The sequence below is a fragment of the Onychomys torridus genome, chromosome 6, assembly GCF_903995425.1.
Source record: "Onychomys torridus chromosome 6, mOncTor1.1, whole genome shotgun sequence".
In the NCBI taxonomy this organism is placed as follows: domain Eukaryota; kingdom Metazoa; phylum Chordata; class Mammalia; order Rodentia; family Cricetidae; genus Onychomys; species Onychomys torridus.
Window position 1 is genome coordinate 37,733,470 of NC_050448.1, and position 19,647 is coordinate 37,753,116.

Below are 19,647 nucleotides of genomic sequence, written 5' to 3' on the forward strand. Positions count from 1 at the left end.
ACTTGATTTGTTTATTCAGAAAATTTTGGGGAACAATTTAAAGTTTAAAAAGGCACACTTTAAATAGTTGAGCAAGGGACTTGATGAGGTCAAGGAACAAGAACAATTATTACTACTGACATGCCTTTCTTGCTAAAGATGGGCTGGTGACCAGAGGCGATGATTAATTTCTTGTACCCTTCAGCTTCCTAATATGATTTAATAAAAAACTGTTAATGACTGGGTATGTACCATGAGGATTTAAAGTAGAGATGACTGGTGTTTTTCATATATAAAAGTTTAGATTTGTGATTCTTTTAAGATTTTTTAATGATTATCTTTTGAGATAATTACCTTTTGAGATAATAAAATGATTGATCCTTTCTTTGTAACCACAAAATGCAGCCTACCAGTAAAAGAGCTGACTGAGAAAATTACCTTGTTTTCTTACACTTTGTAATCTATAACAAGTTGCTTGGACATGAATGTATGTGGGTTCTTGGGAATGATTTGTTTTTCACTTGTAATGTGTAAAATGTTTAATCATGTAAGAAAAATGAGAAACATGCTGGTTTTTTTTTTAGTTGTATTTATTTTAATCGTTCACTTAAAAAGTAGAATGTAACTACATTGTAATTTTTATATTGCTTGAAAGATTTTGCTGGGGTGTATAAACTGGAAGGGAAAAATAGAGTTTGAAGGAAAACATCAGGAGGGATGTGATAGTGAAAAAATAAAGGAGACCTGACATGCTGAAGGTGTGCGTGTGTGTGTGTGCGTGTGTGTGTGTGTGTGTGTGCGTGTGTGTGTGCGTGTGTGAGTGTGTGTGTGTGTGCGTGTGTGTGTGTGTGAGTGCGTGTGTGTGTGTGTGCGTGTGTGTGTGTGTGCGTGTGTGTGTGAGTGTGTGTGTGAGTGTGTGTGTGTGTGTGAGTGTGTGTGTGTGAGTGTGTGTGTGTGTGTGTGTGTGTGCGTGTGTGTGTGTGTGTGTGTGTGTGTGTGTGTGTTTCCCCCTTTTTTTTGCCAGCCCCAGAAAATTGTTTTACTCCCTCAGAGAAGAAAGTCAATTGTGTGACTAGCTGTCGACTCCACGCCGCCTCTTCAGTTCCCGGCCTGTTGAAAGCTGGCTTCTCAGCAGCAAAGAAGTGAGTCTATCTTGTAGCTAATGCATAATTGGGTACAAATTATTAAATGAAGCTTTTTTGTTGTTTTTTTTTGTTTTTTTCGAGACAGGGAAACAAAACAAAACAAAAAAGAAATTGGCTGAATGTTTATTTTCCAGAAGGTATTTTTAAGAAAGATTTATTAATTATTTTTATTTATGTGTGTGTGAGTGAGTTTGTGTGTGTCAGATGTGTGAGGGTGCCCACTGAGGCGGGAGTGTGTTGGGCTTTTCTTTGGGCTGCCAGCTCACAAAAAATAACACGGGACTTATATGCTAATTATGAAAGCTTGGCCATAGCTTAGGCTTGTTTCTAACTAAACCCATTTCTATTAATTGACTTCCTGCCTTGTGGCTTTATTACCTCATCTCTGTACTGCCCATCCTGCTTTCTCTGCATCTCCTGGTGTCTCTGCTTTCTTCCCAGTGTCCTCTCTGCCCAGAAATCCTGCCTAGCTATTGGCTGTTGAGCTTTTTATTAAACCAGTCAGAGTGACACATCTTCACAGTGTACAAAATGATTATTTTTGCAGCAGTTCTCTTAACTGATGAGACTGTCTCCAGCCTCTGTGGGGATATTTTAGAAGCAAAGTTTCATAGTGACCTATAAATTTGGCAGATATATTTACTTTGAGACACAGCATTGATTTTGAAAGTCTTACATACTGTAAATGATTTTATGCAAAATATTGTCCAGTCCAAGTGATCAGCTTTGAAAACATACATACAAATAATTTCATATGGACTGAACAGGTTATATTTAGGAATTTTTATGTGTATATACAATTACTGAAAAAAGAGGCCATAAATTTGAAGGAGAGTGAGGAGAGGCTTATGAAAGAGTTTGGAGGAAGGAAAGAGAAGGGAGAAGTGTCTTAATTATATTATAATCTCAAAAATAAAAACTTGAAAGCATAATAGTGGAAATTGATAGTTACAAGCATATAATTAAAAAAAAAAAAAAAAAAAAAAGACGTGACTCTAGAAGTCACTTTCCTACAAAGACAAGCAGTGGGAATTAGCAAGACAGAAATGAAAGGAAACAAAACAATCTCTCAGTCCTAACAATGTTCCCAGAAAGCAAGCCAATGACATATTTGGGGGTGGGGGCAGCAGTTAATGGGTTAAGGGCAAGAAGCAGGCCACTGTCACCCACAGGCCAACTGGGATATACCATGCTTCCGCTTCAGAGTTAAGCTTTCTGTGAGTGATGGGAAGAGGTCTTATACTTTGAGAAGGTGCAGGCCATCATGTTGGGGAAGTCATGGCAGAGTTTAAGTGGTGGTGGAAGTTTGTAGCTGGAGCTTATTACCTGGCACCAACCAGGAGGCTGAGAGCTCGGGAGGACCACCTGGAGCCCACAAGCCTCACCCCTGCATTTCTGTCCATTAGGCCCCATGTTCAAAAGATTCTAAAACTCCTAGAACTGTACCCCTTGCCGGGGATCAACTGTATAAAACATTCAAGCCATAACAGATTCCATTGAGTTCTTTTTGAAAAACAACCTGTTTTGGTGGTTATTAATGGGGTGGGAGAAGGGTGGACTTAACTTCTTTTGCTACATAGTGCCAAATTTGGCAATTAGGAATGTTACCTGAAATTTATTCCCTCTCACTCCTGAATTGCTGAGAAATCCAGGATGTTCAGCAGCTGTGGGATGTCCCTTATATGTCTTTAGAGTCTACAATGATTTGAATGAGAACGGCCCCCATATGCTCATATATTTGAATGTTTGTTTCTCAGTTGGTGGACTGTTCAGGAAGGATTAGGAGGTGTGGCCTTGTTGGAGGAGATATTACTGGGCATGGGTTTGAGGTTTCAAAAGCCCACACTGTTTGTTGGCTATTCATCCCCACTATCTGAAACAGTAAGTAAGTCCTCAATCCAGTGCTTCCTTTTATAAACTGCTTTGTCGTGGTGTCTCTGCAGCGATAGAACAGTGACTAGACAGGGTCCCCACTGATCTGCCTCCTGTTCTCCCTGATTGAGGAGAGGGGACTCTGCTGTTATCTCTAGGGGTTCAGTATTGTCTCACCAAAGCCAATGGGAACTAGGGATTTTTGTGCAGCTTAGCTAGCTGGTTCATAGGTGAGTCTCAGCCTGATGCTGACCAGGTGGAGAGGGAGGAGGCATACTTCTCTTTGGTGGGAGGCAAACATTCTGGCAGATGGCAGGGTTTGCTTTCCTGTACTTCCAGATTTCCTGTCTGTCCCCTCACAGGTGCTGTGGGTTGTGACTCTGAGAGTTACTTCTCTTCTAGACATCCCTTTCAGGGACTGAGAAGCACTGATCCCCACACCATCCCTGTTGGCATAGGTGCCCACTACCCTGTGTCTCTTTATGCCATGCTTATTTTCTGGGCTTGAGGAAGTGAGTTACATTTCCAGCTGGGAATATACATCAGCAGTGACCCACAGTGTGTTCTAAATGTATACAATAAAGCATTTCTTGATATTTCCTGGTCATTTGATCCACTCGTTGAAACCTCATGTTCCTAAAAAGACTCTTAAAACAAAAGAAAGCCCCATGACACTTCTTTAATCTTTTTCTTTTATTAGATTTGTAATTGTTGCTATTATATTTTTCTGTATGCCAGAATTATGACAGAGGGTAAGTAGTTTTAGAGATAGTGAAGAAAGGTAGGAAGGTTGCTTTAATTTTTCCCAAGCCTGACTTGAGGGGAAATTCATGCATCCTTCCAGCTTATGGAACAGCCGCCTGATCTTTATTAAGCTGGCCAGCAGCAGAAGGTCGTCTCCACTCAGGAACCGCAGGGCTGGGAGCTCCTCTGGGTTGTGGAGCTTGTTGGTAAAGAAAGAGAGGGAGGAAGCTGAGTGTCCAGGAGCAAAACTGGGCAGGTGGGAGGACCAAGGGGAGTTGACAGTGGGACCATTTTACTCTGAATAAGGAAAGAAATCGTTGTGCTGTGGAGTCGTGAGAGAAGAGATAGTGGACTTTAGACACTTTCAACGCTTACAATTTATTCAGGAAATTTAACCAGTGTCTACTGAAGGGAGCGAGAAGCTACCTTAAGTAGTCTCTCCCCTAGAAAGTGTCTAGTGAGGCAGGTTGATGAGGAGTGCTCTGAAGGCCCAGGGGGACAGTACTGGGAGAAGGATGTCTTCCTAGAGAAGGCAGCAGGGGACTGACTAATACTTCTTTTCACTACAGTGTGTCTCGACCTCCAGGAGTCCATTCAGTGGCCCTCGCCACTTCCTCACAGTCTGAGGATTCAAGGCTGAGGTCTCCTAGCAGCTACAGAGGGACCTGTCAGGACAGCCTGCAGCTTCAGAGTCACCTAGGAAGGTGCTCAGCCTCAGAGGAGCAGGCTAGAGAGCAGCAGAAACACAGCCTTCTGCTGTAGGGGATGCAAAGGGCAAAGAACACAGTACCTTTGAGTTCCCACGTCTCCCTCCAAAGACAGGGTAACAGTGGAAACAATGGGAAGAGTAAAAACTCCTTAGCATTGTGTTCTTCAAGAAGTCTCTTCCATATTAAAATCATTTCCAATAGCAGAGGAGAGAAGCCATGGGATTGCAGAGAGTGGCAGGGGAGGGAAGGTGCCCGAGAGAGGACATTTTTATGTCTTAGAGAAGAATGTACTTGCCATGAGTGTGATGTACCAAAGGGAGGCTAGACATTACTGTATACTCTGGAATAGTTGACCACGCTATTACATTTTTCTGACTGAGAAAGAGGTTTGTTAAGAGCTGAACCAGGCAGATGGCCAGATTGATTAACAGGGCCTAGAATCATACTGAGCACACTTCAGGTTGCTTCTGAAGTCTCTATCTTGTTTGTTGGTCCTAAGCTCTCCTGCCTGTGCTGAATATTGAGATCGTATTTTCTTATGAAATACATGAAGTTTGGGAGTTGAAGGTACCTGGGAAGTTTGGAGAAACCTCCTCCTTTAAAAGCAAGCTAAATGAAGCTTCTCAGAGTTTAAGAAGTGTGTTCCAAATCATTGTGCCTATGGAAATGCAGCAACGTCTGTGAATCTCTGCATCTATGTGGCAGCTTTGTTTGCTCAGTACATAGTCAGTGCCAGGCACCATGCTTAGGATTTTACCTTTCCACAGACTCCTCACAGCAACTGCGAGGCAGGAATCATTACTTCATAGTTGAGAAACAGAAGCCAAAGTTTACTCCTATAGCCAAGGGGCAGAGCTGAGATTTGAAACTACACACTGTAACTTGATGTCTGTGTTTTTAACCCCTGCATTACGGTCATCATGGAGTGTATGCCTTGATCAAGTCAAGGCAAAGCACAGGATAAAGGAAGAAGAGAGAGCCTGTTCTGTCCTTTGGAAGCTAATTGTCAATGGGAAAGGTATCCCCAGTGGCTGGAGAGGCAGCCAGGCTCAGCCAGTGTAGGGCAGGGACAAGTTCATGGGCAGCTCGGAAGGTGGAAGATGATGACTGGGTGAAGACCCAGGCAGTCCAGCAGTGTCTCCTAGGAGTCAGGGCTTGTATTTCCTCTTAACATGACGAGGACTCAGGTTTCTGGCCCAGCCTAGTGCTTTCTGCCATAGCAGAGGGGAAACAGAAACCTCACAACACAGACTCTAAAACAAAACTGCCAACGCAGAAGAACATAGTCACACAATGAACACTGGGAACATGCTACTGGGACTTAAGTCTGAATTGAAAGAAATTTTAAGAGAGAAGAAGATGTAAGGTTGCTTCAATTACACAGGGAACCTTCATTGTGAATTCCAAAAATTCTCAGTGGACAGATTAGGCATAAATATGTTTGATCAGTAATAACATTAACAAAGTTATTTTACTCTTAAAATCTAAATGATTTAAACTATTTTTTAATGCACTTACCTTTACTTTGGTTCCAACGCTGATTCTTGCCTGTTGGCCCATTGCTAGAAAATTAATGGAGACCTTGTCTTGTTCTAGGATGCGAATTCCAATGTAACGGTTCAAAGCCAGAAAGACGGGTTTAAATGAAACAAAGGATGAGGCAGGCATGGAACTTGGCCAGTTCCAAGTTCGTATTCTGTTGCCAGCTTGGTCTAAGTATTGGCCTCCCAAGATGTTGATGTATACCCTGGAAGGAAATTAGAGTAATCAGTAGTAGAGCTGTGTGTGGTGGCTCACACTTAAATCACAGCATTCAGGGGGCTGTGGCAGGATGACTGCCAGTGTGAGACCTTGGTTTAAAAAACAGACACAAAAAGCCCTACCAATAGTAGCTCTATAATTCAAGGCTGGATTAGCCCTGCCACTTCCTAACCATGGCATATGAGTGGTGGAATCCTTAGAATAACTTTAGAAGTAATACTCCTCACTTTACATTATTTGAAGTACTGGGTTCAAATTGAAGCACACTGATAAACTGAAGTGGGTCCAAAAATGGCTGGGAGTATGAAGAGGAAGCCCTGGAGGTTTCATCTTGGAAAAGAAAGAATACAGAGGGGAAGCTGTTCGACAGAGAAGGGACCAGTGCTTAGATTCATCAGGCCAAAATGCAAGACCATGCATGTCAATTTAGGGGAAGCCTGGATTAGTTCTTGTTCAAGAGAGCTGACACAGCTAATAGTCAAATATGCCCTTCCTTTTATCTTAATTTTTTGGGGGGGGTTAGAGGGTGCTGGTGACTGAACCTAGGGCCTTGGTCATGCTATACATGAGCTCTCCCAGTGGGATGCACCACCAGCCATTGAATATGAGGCTTTTGGGGTCTGGGTGTGGAAAGCAGGGGCTGAGTGGGTACTTCTGAGTCCACTGCAATGGAAAAAAGTTCTACAGAGCAAAGATGTGACTTAAATCAAGTGGACTTCTCCAATAATGTGACATTGCCAGGACCCCATATTTACTACATTACAATTAGCCATGCTTGCTCTGAGGTTTTGTGGCACTCATCACCATGACATTCTACTGGGCAACCTCGTCCCCATGCTCCCTCACCCTTTTCAGTGGAGGTAGCCATCCCTTCCATGTCTTAGAAGGTTGGCTTGCTCTGACAACGCATTTGCAGTTTAACTGTGAATTGCCCTGAGGTTCCCCATGAGTAAGGTAACTAATACCTTGTTTCTCCAGCACTGACTGACTGGATACTAACCTGACAGCAAAAGAAATGAAAACCCAAGGGGACACCTTACTGGATCTGGAAAGGGGGTGATTTCACACAGTAGCATTTGACTAAATTGCTCTGAACCAGTTCTTTAACTATTCTTGGGGTTTATGCCATAGATTTGGCTATGTAAGGATAAAGATTCAGGATATGCCTGTTGGGGATGTCTTTCTGTGAATGTGTTGCTCTGATTGATTGATAAATAAAATGCTGATTGGCCAGTAGCCAGGCAGGAAGTATAGTATAGGCGGGATAAGCAGAGAGGAGAATTCTGGGAGGCGGAGGAGACACTGCCAGCCACTGCCACGTGGCAAGGTATAGATTTATAGAAATGGGTTAATTTAAGATATAAGAACTAGATAACAAGAAGCCATGGCCATACAGTTTATAAGTAATATAAGTCTCTGTGTGTTTACTTGGGTCTGAGTGGCTGCAGGAGCTGGGTGGACACAGGAAAACTCCAGCTACATATGCCTTCAAGGAACTTCAGTCCACAGAGAAGACAGACTTGCACAAAGGCAGAGAGAAGGGGCTTTGGGAATGTCAGGGACCTGTCAAAATATACACAAGAGTTCAGCTCATGAGGTTGGAGATCCCTGAAATCATCTGGTCTCTACAGCCGATTGAATTAATATAGGTGATAATTATTATAACACTCCACCAAATGTGACACAGACTTACTACTATTGAATCCTGAAAGATAAGTAGACATTTCCCATTACACCTGGTGTTATCAGATTGGTTGCTACCATGGGATAGAAATATAAATACTTCACTGTTTCCCTATTTTTTCAGCACTGGTAAGGTCCAAACTTTGCTAGTTATTGGCAGAGTTTTTCAAGTGAGAAACATTTTTTATATCTATGGATAATTTGCAAAACCAACTATAGTGACTTACACTTGTAATCTAGCACTTGGGAAGCTGAGGATTACAAATTTCAGGCCAGCCACACTCTGTAGAGGGAATTCCACTGTGGCCAGGGCTACAGAATAAGGCTATGTCTTAAGTGTGTGTGTGTGTGTGTGTGTGTGTGTGTGTGTGTGTGTGTATTTAAGTCTTTCTGAAAGGCTTACATTTTATTTGAAGTTAGAACCCAAATTTTTCTTTCAGATTAAATGAAATAATATGAACTTATAGAGTGTATATATTGATAAATTAAAGGGAAATCATGATCTTTCTATAGAGATTTAAATCTTTATATTATTGTGTGTGTGTGCATGAGGTGCACATGGTGGGGGCTGCCTGTGAGCCACAGCATGCATGTAGAGGTCAGAGAATGACTCCATGAAGTCAATTCTCTCCTTTCACCTTTCTGTGGATTCCAGGGGTTGAACTCAGGCTTGCATGGAAGTGCCTTTACAGGCTTTGTGGCTCTAGAGGTTTGTGTATTATTGTCTGACATGGCTGCAGGAAGCTTAGGAGCTATGAATGTATCTCAAGCAGTAAGCAACACAGTGAGTGTGTCTCTGAGTTATATTACTATCTGAAGACCACTAACTTAAATAAATCTTTCTAAAGCCATTCTTATTATCAAAGAGAAAAGATACAATTAAACAAAAACAGTGAAACTATAATCAAAAACCAAAATAGCATGGAGGACCCGAGAAGCCTACCAGACATTCCCATTCGGATGGTAGCAGGAGCTTCTCCCAGAGGAGTCAAGCACTGCCAGGATAGCGGGGCTGCTGGATGTGTCTTCTTGGACAATACAAGTGAAACCATCTGTCTTGCTGGGCACTTGGATAATGGCTAGATTTCCAGATGGATAGCTGGGGTCAGATAAGGTCCTGTGAGCATTTCTAGTGATCCTGGACTATGTGTAGAATAAATTAATTTGTGAAGAGCTTTTTGAAATTATGAAGCATTCAGAATACAAAAGAATTATATGCTTTTATATGGATCAAAATATATTTGTCATTTGCAACCATGAACGAAATGTTTCTGGTTTCTTGTTAGGATTTGACTAAACATTTGGGACACTGACTGAAAATGACTTTGTTCCACAGGAAGCACCCAGTTCATGAAAAAAGGTCTCTTTGGGTTTTTGGTTTTGTTTTGTTTTGTTTTGTTTTTTCTTTTTTCCAGAGATCCTGAGTGGCTTTTATGCCCAAACTCCATGGCTTGACTATCTGAGTGGCCTATGATGAAGGGGCTAATGTCCTTTGGTTCATGAGTGTATAAATCGGCCTCTAGTTTGGAGGTAAAAAATATCAGAGTTAGAGCTGGAGAGATGGCTCAGAGGTTAGGAGCACTGGCTGTTCTTTCAGAGGTCCCGAGTTCAATTCCCAGCAACCACATGGTGGCTCACAACCATCTGTAACAAGATCCTCTTCTGGCCTGTAGTCATACATGCTGTACACATAATAAATAAATAAATCTAAAAAAAAAATATCAGAGCTAGAAATGTCCACATTTCTTACCTAGAATTTCTCCTAGGTATTTAATTCAAGGAAATGAGTTGTAAGTATGCAGCAGGTGAGGCAGAGAACTTTCCGCACTGCTGAAATGGGTTCACAGGACTCAGCACTGTGTGGTACAAAGAGTGCATGTCTCAATGTCGATTGCATATGATGTCCTCTTAGCATCGCTTAACAGAACCAGCTGCAGAGTGAGATATGTGCTAGAGCTGACTTCAAAGAACTATCTATATCGGTAAGCTTATGGATTGGAGGGCAGCACGAGGGGAGGAGCATCTCCTGTGTTAGCAGCTCTTCTCTGGGTGGTAGAATCTGGGGAGGATGTATTTTTCTGTACTATCCCCATTCTCTTCCTTTTCTGTCCCTCCTCCCTCTCTCCTTTCATTTTCTTTGGGGATTGACACTAAGGCCAAGCACATGTGGTCTGCCACAGACCTCCTCCTCAACTCCTTTTTGATTTTTGAATTTAGGATAGGTTCACTCCAAGTTGCCCAGGCAGGCCACAGACTTGTTATCTTCCTGCTTTATCTCCTACTTCAGCCTCCTCACCTCAGCCTCCTCACCTCATCCTCCTCACCTCATCCTCCTCACCTCATCCTCCTCACCTCACCCTCCTCACCTCAGCCTCCTCGCCTCAGCCTCCTCACCTCAGCCTCCTCACCTCAGCCTCCTCACCTCACCCTCCTCACCTCAGCCTCCTCACCTCAGCCTCCTCACCTCAGCCTCCCCCACCTCAGTCTCCTCACCTCACCCTCCTCACCTCACCCTCCTCATCTCAGCCTCCTCACCTCAGCCTCTCAAGTAGCTGAGCCTACAAGCCTATGCCATCAGGCCCTGCCTGTTCTTCTGCTTGGGAAGTAAAGCCAATTCAATCAGGTATGGAAAGAAAGGATACAATATTTGTGTTGTCCCATCTGGAAAGGAGGTGAGAAACTTCCTTCCATTCTTGTAGTACTTCTCCAAGAGCTCGTTCCTCATGACCTATGTGCACAGTAAACAACATTAACTGTTGGCTGCTGAGCTAACGCAAGGAGCACTATGGTGCAAACCATTTCTTTATTTAATGTGCTTAGCTCCGCTTCAGCAACATGGGATGGTCAGCAGCAACAATTTACAGGTCATTCTGAATACCTGCAGTATAACTTAATAAACCCCTTCTCATCACTTACCTATTTGAAAGTTTTATTTTTTATATCATTTATATTACCATAAAAAACAAAAGGAGACAAGAAAAAGTCACATCACAGTGACAACATTCATATCCTTATTGTAACGGTTATATATATTTGTGGAACTGCTTAGCTGAACAACGAAGGGATAAGTATTATTATATAAATCTGACCTACTTTGTTGTGGAATAATCTTTTTGTATACTGTGAAGATGTGTCTTTGCCAAGGATCCTTCTGATTGGTGTAATAAAGAACTGAATGGGTCATTAGCTAGGCAGGAAGAGGTTAGGTAGGACTTCTGGGGACAGAGCTCTAGGAAGAAAAAGGCAAGGTCAAGAACAAGATGCAGAGAGAGAGCAAGACAAGCAGGAGCAGAGGTAAAAGCCATGAGTTACATGGCAGCATGTAAATGAATAGAAATGGGGTAATTTAAGTTATACGAGTTTGTGGGACAAGTCATTGTAATTAATAGTAAGCTTTTGTAATTAATAGTAAGTCTCCATGCCATTTTTTGTGAGCTGGTGGCCCAAAGAAAAAAATCTCTCTACACTACTTTATTCACTTTTTTTTTTTCTGTGTCAAGGATTGAACCCAGGGCCCTGCACATGTTAGGCAAGCACTTTCTACCAAGCTACATCCCCAGCAATAAGCCAGTGGAGAGACAGGAAGACACAGGAAGAGAACTACTATGCTCCAAGTTCAACCACTTTTATATGGAAGTTCAATGTAAAAATGAATTTGGGGGTTGGGGATTTAGCTCAGTGGTAGAGCGCTTGCCTAGCAAGCACAAGGCCCTGGGTTCAGTCCTCAGCTAAAAAAAAAAAAAAAAGAATTTGTATCTGATAACATTTATGATAAACTGAGGATTTGGTTTAATTCTATGCATTCCTGATCTTAATATATACTAAAATGGAACACAAATTCCTAGGGTGAAGTGATCCAAGTTTCTGGATAAACATTATCATATACTTTGAAAACCTATTGTTCCATCTGGAAATGATGCCCTTGTTTTTTCTTTTACCTCTGAAGTCATGAAATATGTAATACTTCCAGAGAAGCACTACAGGACACTATTTTCAACAGTGGGTAATTATGAAATAAACACCATGTCATTACCACACAAGCTCAAAAATGGAGTAAGAGACTCCAGTGGGCCCATCCCAGTGTGCTCACCCCAGTGTGAACAGCCCAGTGGGCCAAGCACAGTAACAACACTCTGCCAAGATGCATCTGACAGTATGATTTTGTGATAATTTCTGTGTATTTTTTGTGTGTTCATCATTTAGCTTTTCCCATTTTTTAATGCTCCATATATGATATGTGGTGGTTTGAATAAAAATGTCCCTCATAGGCCCATAGGGAGAGGCACTATTAGGAGGTGTGGCCTTGTTGGAGTAGCTGTGGCCTTGTTGGAGGAAGTGTGTCACTGGGGGTAGGCTTTGAGGTCTCAGATGCTCAACCTAGACCCAATGTGACAGTCTCTTCCTGCTGCCTTCAGATCTGGATGTAGAACTATCAGTTACCTCTGCAGCACCATGTCTGCCTGCATGCCACCATACTTCCCACCATGATAACAATAGACTAAACCTCTAAACCTGTAAGCCATCCCTAGTTAAATGCCTTCCTGTATAAGAGTTGCTATGGTTATGGTGGCTCTTCACAGCAATAGAACCCCTAACTAAGACACATAGGATCATCTGTTGTAATATCTTCTTTCTTCTCAGTGAAAGATCCCTCCCATTGAGTAGCTGCAGTGCAGTGACTTTCCCTTGTGCATGTGGTGAAAGAACCTGGGTTTCTCCTACTTTTGACTGCTCAAACATTCTTATATGTGCATGTTGGTATTAAGTTCCTGTAGGGTTTAATTCCACTGAGATGACTTTACAGTTCTGTGTCCCATCACATGTCACAGGCAAATGCTGGTCAGCTACTGTTTGGTTCTCTCCCCAAAGCTTAGCACTATCAGAGTTTATGCTTTCACCAGTATTGTTAGTATGGACTGAAATTTTCATTTCTCGGGTGATGAAGAAGGTTGAGCAGGCTTTCATAACGGTTTTAGCCATCTGCATTTTCTCTTGTGAAAAGTTTCTATTTGAGTTTTGGGAAAGGGCTCACTTTTCTATAAGATTCACTTTTTTTGTTTGTTTGTTTGTTTTGTTTCTGAGAAAGGGTCTTACTATATAGCCCTGGCTAACTTGGAACTTGATCAGACCTGGCTGATCTTGAACTCACAGAGGTCTGCCTACCTCTGCCTCCTGATGCTGGGATTAAAGGTGTGCACTGCCACACTTGGAAAAATTAACTTTTTCATCTTGATTTATAAAAATTCCTTGTAACTTTAGGATATAAGACTTTTATATGCCAAATGTAATTTAAATGATCCTTCATTTTTGGCTTGCTTTTCAAAATTTTAATTTTAATAATCAAGTCTTCACGCCTTTAATCCCAGCACTCAGGAGGCAGAGGCAGGTGGATCTCTGTGAGTTCGAGGCCAGCCTGGTCTACAAAGCAAGTTCCAGGAAAGGTGCAAAGCTATACAGAGAAACTCTGTCTCAAAAAACCAATAAAACAAAACCAAAACCAAAAACCAAGTCCTTAGCAAATACTGCTTTCAGGTATAACTCTATTCTATGATGTTAAAGATACTTCGTGGCAGCACAATTGGACTGAGTTATAAAATAAAAGAGACATGAAGTGGGGAAGGGTGAGAGGGGGAGGAGAATTGGATCTGGGAAGAATTAGGAAGAAGAGCTGGAGACGAATATGATCAAAACACACTGGATGCACGTTAAAATACGATCAAAATACAATGCATGCACATATGAAATCCCCCAATATTATACATTTAAAAAATGAAAGGAAGCTGGGCAGTGGTGGCATACACCTTTAATTCCAGAGGCAGAGGCAGGTGGACCTCTATGAGTTTGAGGCCAGCCTGGTCTACAAATTGAGTTCCAGGACACAGCCAGAGCTGTTAAACAGGAAAACTCTGCCTTGAAAAATAAAACAAAACAAAACAACAAGAAAAGAAATCTTGATAATTTTGTATGTTGTATTTCCGCATTTAATCTCCTTAAAATTGGTTTCTACATGTGGTATGAGATGGTCTTTCCAATTTCATTAATACAGCATATGGCTGCCCAATCCAAGCTGACCTGGAACTACACATTAAAAAGGCTTTCTTGCCAGGCAGTGGAGGTGCATGCCTTTAATCCCAGCACTCGGGAGGCAGAGGCAGGTGGATCTCTGTGAGCTCAAGGCTAGCCTGGTCTCCAAAGCAAGTTCCAGGAAAGGCATAAAGCTACACGGAGAAACCCTGTCTCAAAAAACAAACAAACAAACAAAAACCAAAAATAAAAACAAGAAAAAAGAAAAAGAAAAAAAGGCTTTCTTTCTTTCTTCACTCCTCTGCAGTGGGCACTGCTGTCATGGGTTATGAATGCATGCTTGCTGGGATCTGATCAGTGACTGTTCTGTGGCTCTGTTGACCCTTCCTCAGTATCATCCTCGCTTAATCACTATATTCTGTAGAGGTCTACATCTTCCTTTGGTTTTCTTCCAGAGTGTCTTGGTAATTCTGGTTCTTTATACTTTACATAAATTTTACAATCAATGTAGAAGACTCCCCTCAATATTTGTAAAATACACTCTTCTTAGAACCTGGTGGAGATCGCCTTGGGTCATTTAAGGGAAGAATGGCCCCTAAAGTTCTTCCTCTTTAACGCCAGGAGCATGGAGGTGCAATACAAACAGAATACTTCAAATGCTAACACAGTTTTGAGGAAGTGATTAGGACTTGGGTGATTTTTCTTCCCTCTTTCTAAGAGTTCAAGATGGTCTTTTGTTTGTTTGTTGGTTTTGGTTTTGCTTGGTTTTTGGTTTTAGTTTTGGTTTTCGAGACAGGGTGTCTCTGTGTAGTTTTGGTGCCAGTCCTGGATCTCACTCTGTAGCCCAGGCTGGCCTCAAACTCACAGAGGTCCTCCTGGCTCTGCCTCTCGAGTGCTGGGATTAAAGGCGTGAGCCACCACTGCCCAGCTCCAAATGGTCTTTAATGTGCAACAGTCACATTTTAAGGCCCAAAGGCTTTAAACCTAAGAACATTAGTAAGACATAAAGTGTGGAAGCAGTTGCAATCCCAGGTCTGTACCAGTTATTGTTAAGAGAGAGAGCAATGGGACATCCATAAGAACTTTATGTTTTAAGCAAAATTGGCTTAAAAAATCAAAAACAAAAATTGTAAAAGAATTACCTTTCCACATGTTTTCCTGGAATCACAACAAAAGATGGAGATGTTACTAATCTGAATATCATCTGTGTCTTCAATGATCTTCTTCTCTGGTATATCCACAGAAAGCTGGTAAGAAATTGTCTTCAAGTGCTTTGAATCTAGTGGGAGAAAAAAAAAAATCACAGGAAAGTACATACATGCTTTGCCTTAAAAAAAAAAACACACACTTTATAATAAAATAAAATTAAAACCCTGTTGAAAATGCATTTATTTATCACACTTCTTTAAAAAGAAGAAAAGTAAGGACCTTTATTAAATTAAAATAGGGAGGAGGTTCTTTGGTTAAAAAAAATGATCAAAAATTTCTATTAAATAAAAAATGAAAATTCCTCTTAGAGAGTTTTCATTATGTGGAACTTCTAGGCTTTGAGTTCCTTCCTTCCTTCCTTCCTTCCTTCCTTCCTTCCTTCCTTCCTTCCTTCCTTCCTCCCTCCCTCCCTCCCTTCCTCCCTCCCTCTCTCCCTCTTTCCCTCTGTCCTCACTCCTTTCCTTGAATGCTTGGAACTCACTATGTAAGCGAAGCTGGTCTCAAACTCCCAGAAATGTGCCTAGCTGGAGTGCTAGGGTCAAAGGTGTGTGCCACAAGGCCTTTAGTGTCAGTGAGAAACAGTGAATTTCAAGAACCCCCCCATAATATTAGATATTTAGTTACAAAAATACAAACTGAACCAACTATCTGAAGTACCTTTCAATAACAGAAGGAACTTGATGCTGACTGAGAAAATTAAAATATTTCTTCTAAATCAGATGGCCTGTGAAACATATAAAGCTATGATTTCTGATGCTAAATTCAATTCTCCTCCAACTGCTCCAGTTCTGTACCCACACTGACCAGGGCTGGTGAGTACAAGAAGAAAGTATTTCGATGTCTTTTGACAGATTTTCCCCATCTGAGTTTGAGAAAAGAGTGCAAGGCATGCTTCCTAACATAAGAGACACAAACTTGATAACGCTCAGCCACTATCTAAGAAGGGCTCTGAGGATGTTACTAGTTAATTTCAGCCAATAATGATGAGGCAAAGGACCAAGAACTCTAAAGCCAAAGAGCCTGAAGCCCCTATTTCTTGACTCATTTCACCAGATACAGTCTTTATGATACTTACAAATGGACATTTCCAATATTATTTTAACATATGCCAATTTTATGCCTTGGCTCAACGTCTGAGCTTTCTGATGCTGTATGGCATCCATGACAACAACCTCCATGACAACAGCCTTACCGTCTTCAGATGACGGGGTGCTCTGTTCATTTGATACCATTGCAAAATGTCTGGCCATCTGACGTTCTTGTTTCCTACAAAATCAAAACCATCAAACATAAATCTGAATTGTAGTTGAAAGTGGGAATAGTGTACTACAAATTTCAATGGCTCAAGTACCATCCTTTGTTATTTCATATCACTTAATGAATCCAGCTTCTGTAATCAGAGCATGTGACTGGGCTTATAGGGCAAATTTCTCTAGCATAGGGATTTTTGGATTGCCCTGATACTTTATGATTGACAATTTATACTTTAAATTAGTGAGCTCACTAGGTTCCTGTCTCTAATATCATCATCATTGTTATTACCATTATTATTTAGTATCTGTATATGTGGTACTAGGGATTCATTGCAGGGCCTTATGTACACAGGGGAAGCATCCTACTACTGAGCCTCTTGGAACTTATGAATCTCCTAACATCCACCAGGAATTATAATGAGCTTGCTTTAGCTCATTTCTATTTCTTTGTAAGAAACACACCCTAATAATTATATATTTTGAGAAACCAAGGTTCATTTTATAAGATGCTCTTCAGTTAGCATGTCCTGTCTGGCACCAGGGCCCTGCATTACCTCTGAATGGCTTTTTCCTTTGCCTTGAGTCTATCAACCTCACTGCCATGGGCTGCATGAGGATTAATACTTATTAAGTCCGTTTTAGTTCTTTTGATGTTTAGCCTTTCCTCATTGATATAATCAAGAAGATTTTGTAGCTGAAGACAACAGCAAGCCTGCAAGACAAAGAAGCTATGGGTAATAGGTGAATGGATCAGAGGAGTAAAACCTTCAAACCACCAATGAGGTATGGATAACAAGAGGCCATAACTCTTTTCTTTTAGTAGCTTTGGCAAGATAAAGTTTACACACCGTGATGCAATTCATCTGCTTAAAAGAGTTATTTCAGCTGGGTTTTAGTATTTTCAGAGCAACCATTACCAGTCATTTCAGATAAAACCTGTACCCATTAACAGTCATTTCCCCTCCTCAGAGCTGCCACAAATCATTAATCTGCCTTCTCTTCTGTTTTTAAGACAGCAACTCATGTGTTCCTGTCTACTTTCTATGTAGCCAAGGATGACCTTGAGTTTATGATCTCCCTGTCTCCACCTTCCAAGCACTGCGAATACTGCATGTGTCACCGTGTGATGAACCAGCCTGCCTCCATCTTAGGCTTGAAAGCCATCAAACTAGGTTCATTTCCATTTATGATTAAACCTGTTTCTCAAGGTTTGGGCTATGCCACACCTGTAACCTTAACTACAAATGATTCTGTACTGCTTGTATTAAGAATGGCAATCCTTTCTTTGTTTCAAAAGGGTTGTTATAACTACCTTCTTATTACTACCTGTTGTTAAGACCCCCACTGAAATCCTGTCTTTGTTTCAGGAGGTTGTTATGACTAACTTGTTATGCTTATGTTCTGCTCCCATAATCCTGCCTATTTTGCCGCCAAGTCCCTCATTTTGGAACCCCTACCCCTGAGCTATTAAAAACCTTGTCTTCCTCACATCCAATTTTGACTTCTTGAACCCTGCCTTTGGGGGAATCAACCTGTGTATACATGAATTTTAAAAAAAGCTTGCTTTAATTAATTTGGCTGTGATGATTTGGGTCAGTGGTTTTTCTTTCCTCCCAACTTTGGGATTAACACTTCCCCCCTTTTATTTGGTAGCAGAGATGAAACCCAGGGCTTTGGGCATGCTAGGAAAGCATTACCAGCTAGGCCCCAGTCCTTAACCTGCTTTCTGTCTCTCCCCATTTGCCCATTTTTCACACCCCTGGAACCATGCTAGTCTGTGATTGTCCTTTTTACTTAGCATAGTGTTTTCAGACCTTATCCATCCTGTAGCATGTTTTAAGACTTCTATTTTGTCTGGCCGAATAATAACTAATTATACTGATACATGTTTCCACTTTTGTGTATTAAGAGTCAAGATTGATTGTTTAGAAGTTTTGTATAGATACATGTTGTCCATTTTCTTGGATATAAATCTAGAAAGAAAATTGTTTTGTAGGTTGGTGCAAAAGGGATTATAGTTTTGGACCACAACTTTTAAATTATTGTAACTGGGCTCAAATGCATCTTTATTAATCAAAATAGAAATTATTTCAATAAACACTTTTTTGCAATGAAAATAAATTGCTTTAATCCTGTGGCATAAAAACCCATGATAGCCAGGCAGTGGTGGTGCATGCCTTTAAGTCCAGCACTCAGGAGGCAGAGGCAGGTGGATCTCTGTGAGTTCCAGGCCCACCTGGGCCACAGAGTGAGTTCCAGGAAAGGCAGAAAAGCTCCACAGAGAAATCCTATCTCAAAAAATCAAAAACGCATGCTCAACAAACTCTTAGGAAGCATGTTCTGCATGATGTTGGCTGTGGAAGCGTTTTCCCTGCAAAAAGTTGTCAAAATACTTAAAGTAGCAGTCAGCTGGCAATAGGTCAGATGAAGGTGGTGAATGAGGCAAAATCTCCTCACCCAATTCACTCAACCTTTGAAGCATTGTGTATCCAATGTGCAGTTCGGTGCTCTCATGGAGAAGAATCACACACTTTCTGTTGCCCAGTGCTGGCGGCACATGATGCATGTTTTTGGTACATCTCACTGGCTTACTGAGTGCACTTACCTGATTCACAGCTTATGCTCTAGGTTGCTGTATTCCACGTGGCTCTGGGTCTTTTGGCCCACTGACCTATGTGGACACCCCACTTCTCTTTTCTCTTCTGGTTTTCTCTTGTCCTGCAGCCAGCCTGACCAATGTAGAACCAATGTCCTACTTTGATACCCGCCCCTACATGGTTTACAATCTATATAATTTGTAACAAAGTTGGTTTCCTGCAGAAAGTTTTGTCTTGTTGTTAGAAAAGTTTTGTCTATTTTGTATGGATGGATGGCTCTGTGCCTATAAGGCTTCTTGCAGATATGGAGCCACACACAATTTTATCAGGCTCAGTTAAATGTATAAGTGTGTGTGGCCACTGCATGTTTGTTTCTGACTGGTCTTGGATGCATGAGTTTACTATGTTCCTTGTGTCTTGGTGAAAATCCAGCTATTACTATTGTAATGAGCTGCCTGGGCTTTCTGGTCACCCAATCTGATATAATAACAGAGATTCATATGCCATTTGTATATAAATAATATTAAAGTTGTTTTATGCTATTCTACTTTATTAAAACTAGCTAATGGAACCCTGATTTTTATGGTTAAAAAACTGTAACAGAAAGTTAACTTAAAACGTGTAACTCTAAACTGAAGCTGTTCTGGGAAACAACACATGGTCTGCTGCA

General features: G+C 41.3%; 1 protein-coding gene across 1 annotated transcript in view; it reads right to left on the bottom strand.

Annotated features, from left to right (window-relative positions):
* Positions 1–3,675: 3,675 nt before the first annotated feature.
* Erich6 (glutamate rich 6) overlaps positions 3,676–19,647 on the bottom strand; it is a 31,018-nt gene continuing 15,046 nt past the window's right edge. The window contains exons 8-14 of the mRNA XM_036189450.1: positions 16,935–17,092; positions 16,320–16,393; positions 15,061–15,197; positions 10,537–10,622; positions 8,838–8,993; positions 5,969–6,197; positions 3,676–3,939 (exon numbers count right to left, since the gene is read on the bottom strand). Of these exons, the coding sequence (XP_036045343.1) occupies positions 3,676–3,939; positions 5,969–6,197; positions 8,838–8,993; positions 10,537–10,622; positions 15,061–15,197; positions 16,320–16,393; positions 16,935–17,092 (1,104 nt within the window). The remainder of the gene's footprint in view (positions 3,940–5,968; positions 6,198–8,837; positions 8,994–10,536; positions 10,623–15,060; positions 15,198–16,319; positions 16,394–16,934; positions 17,093–19,647) is intronic.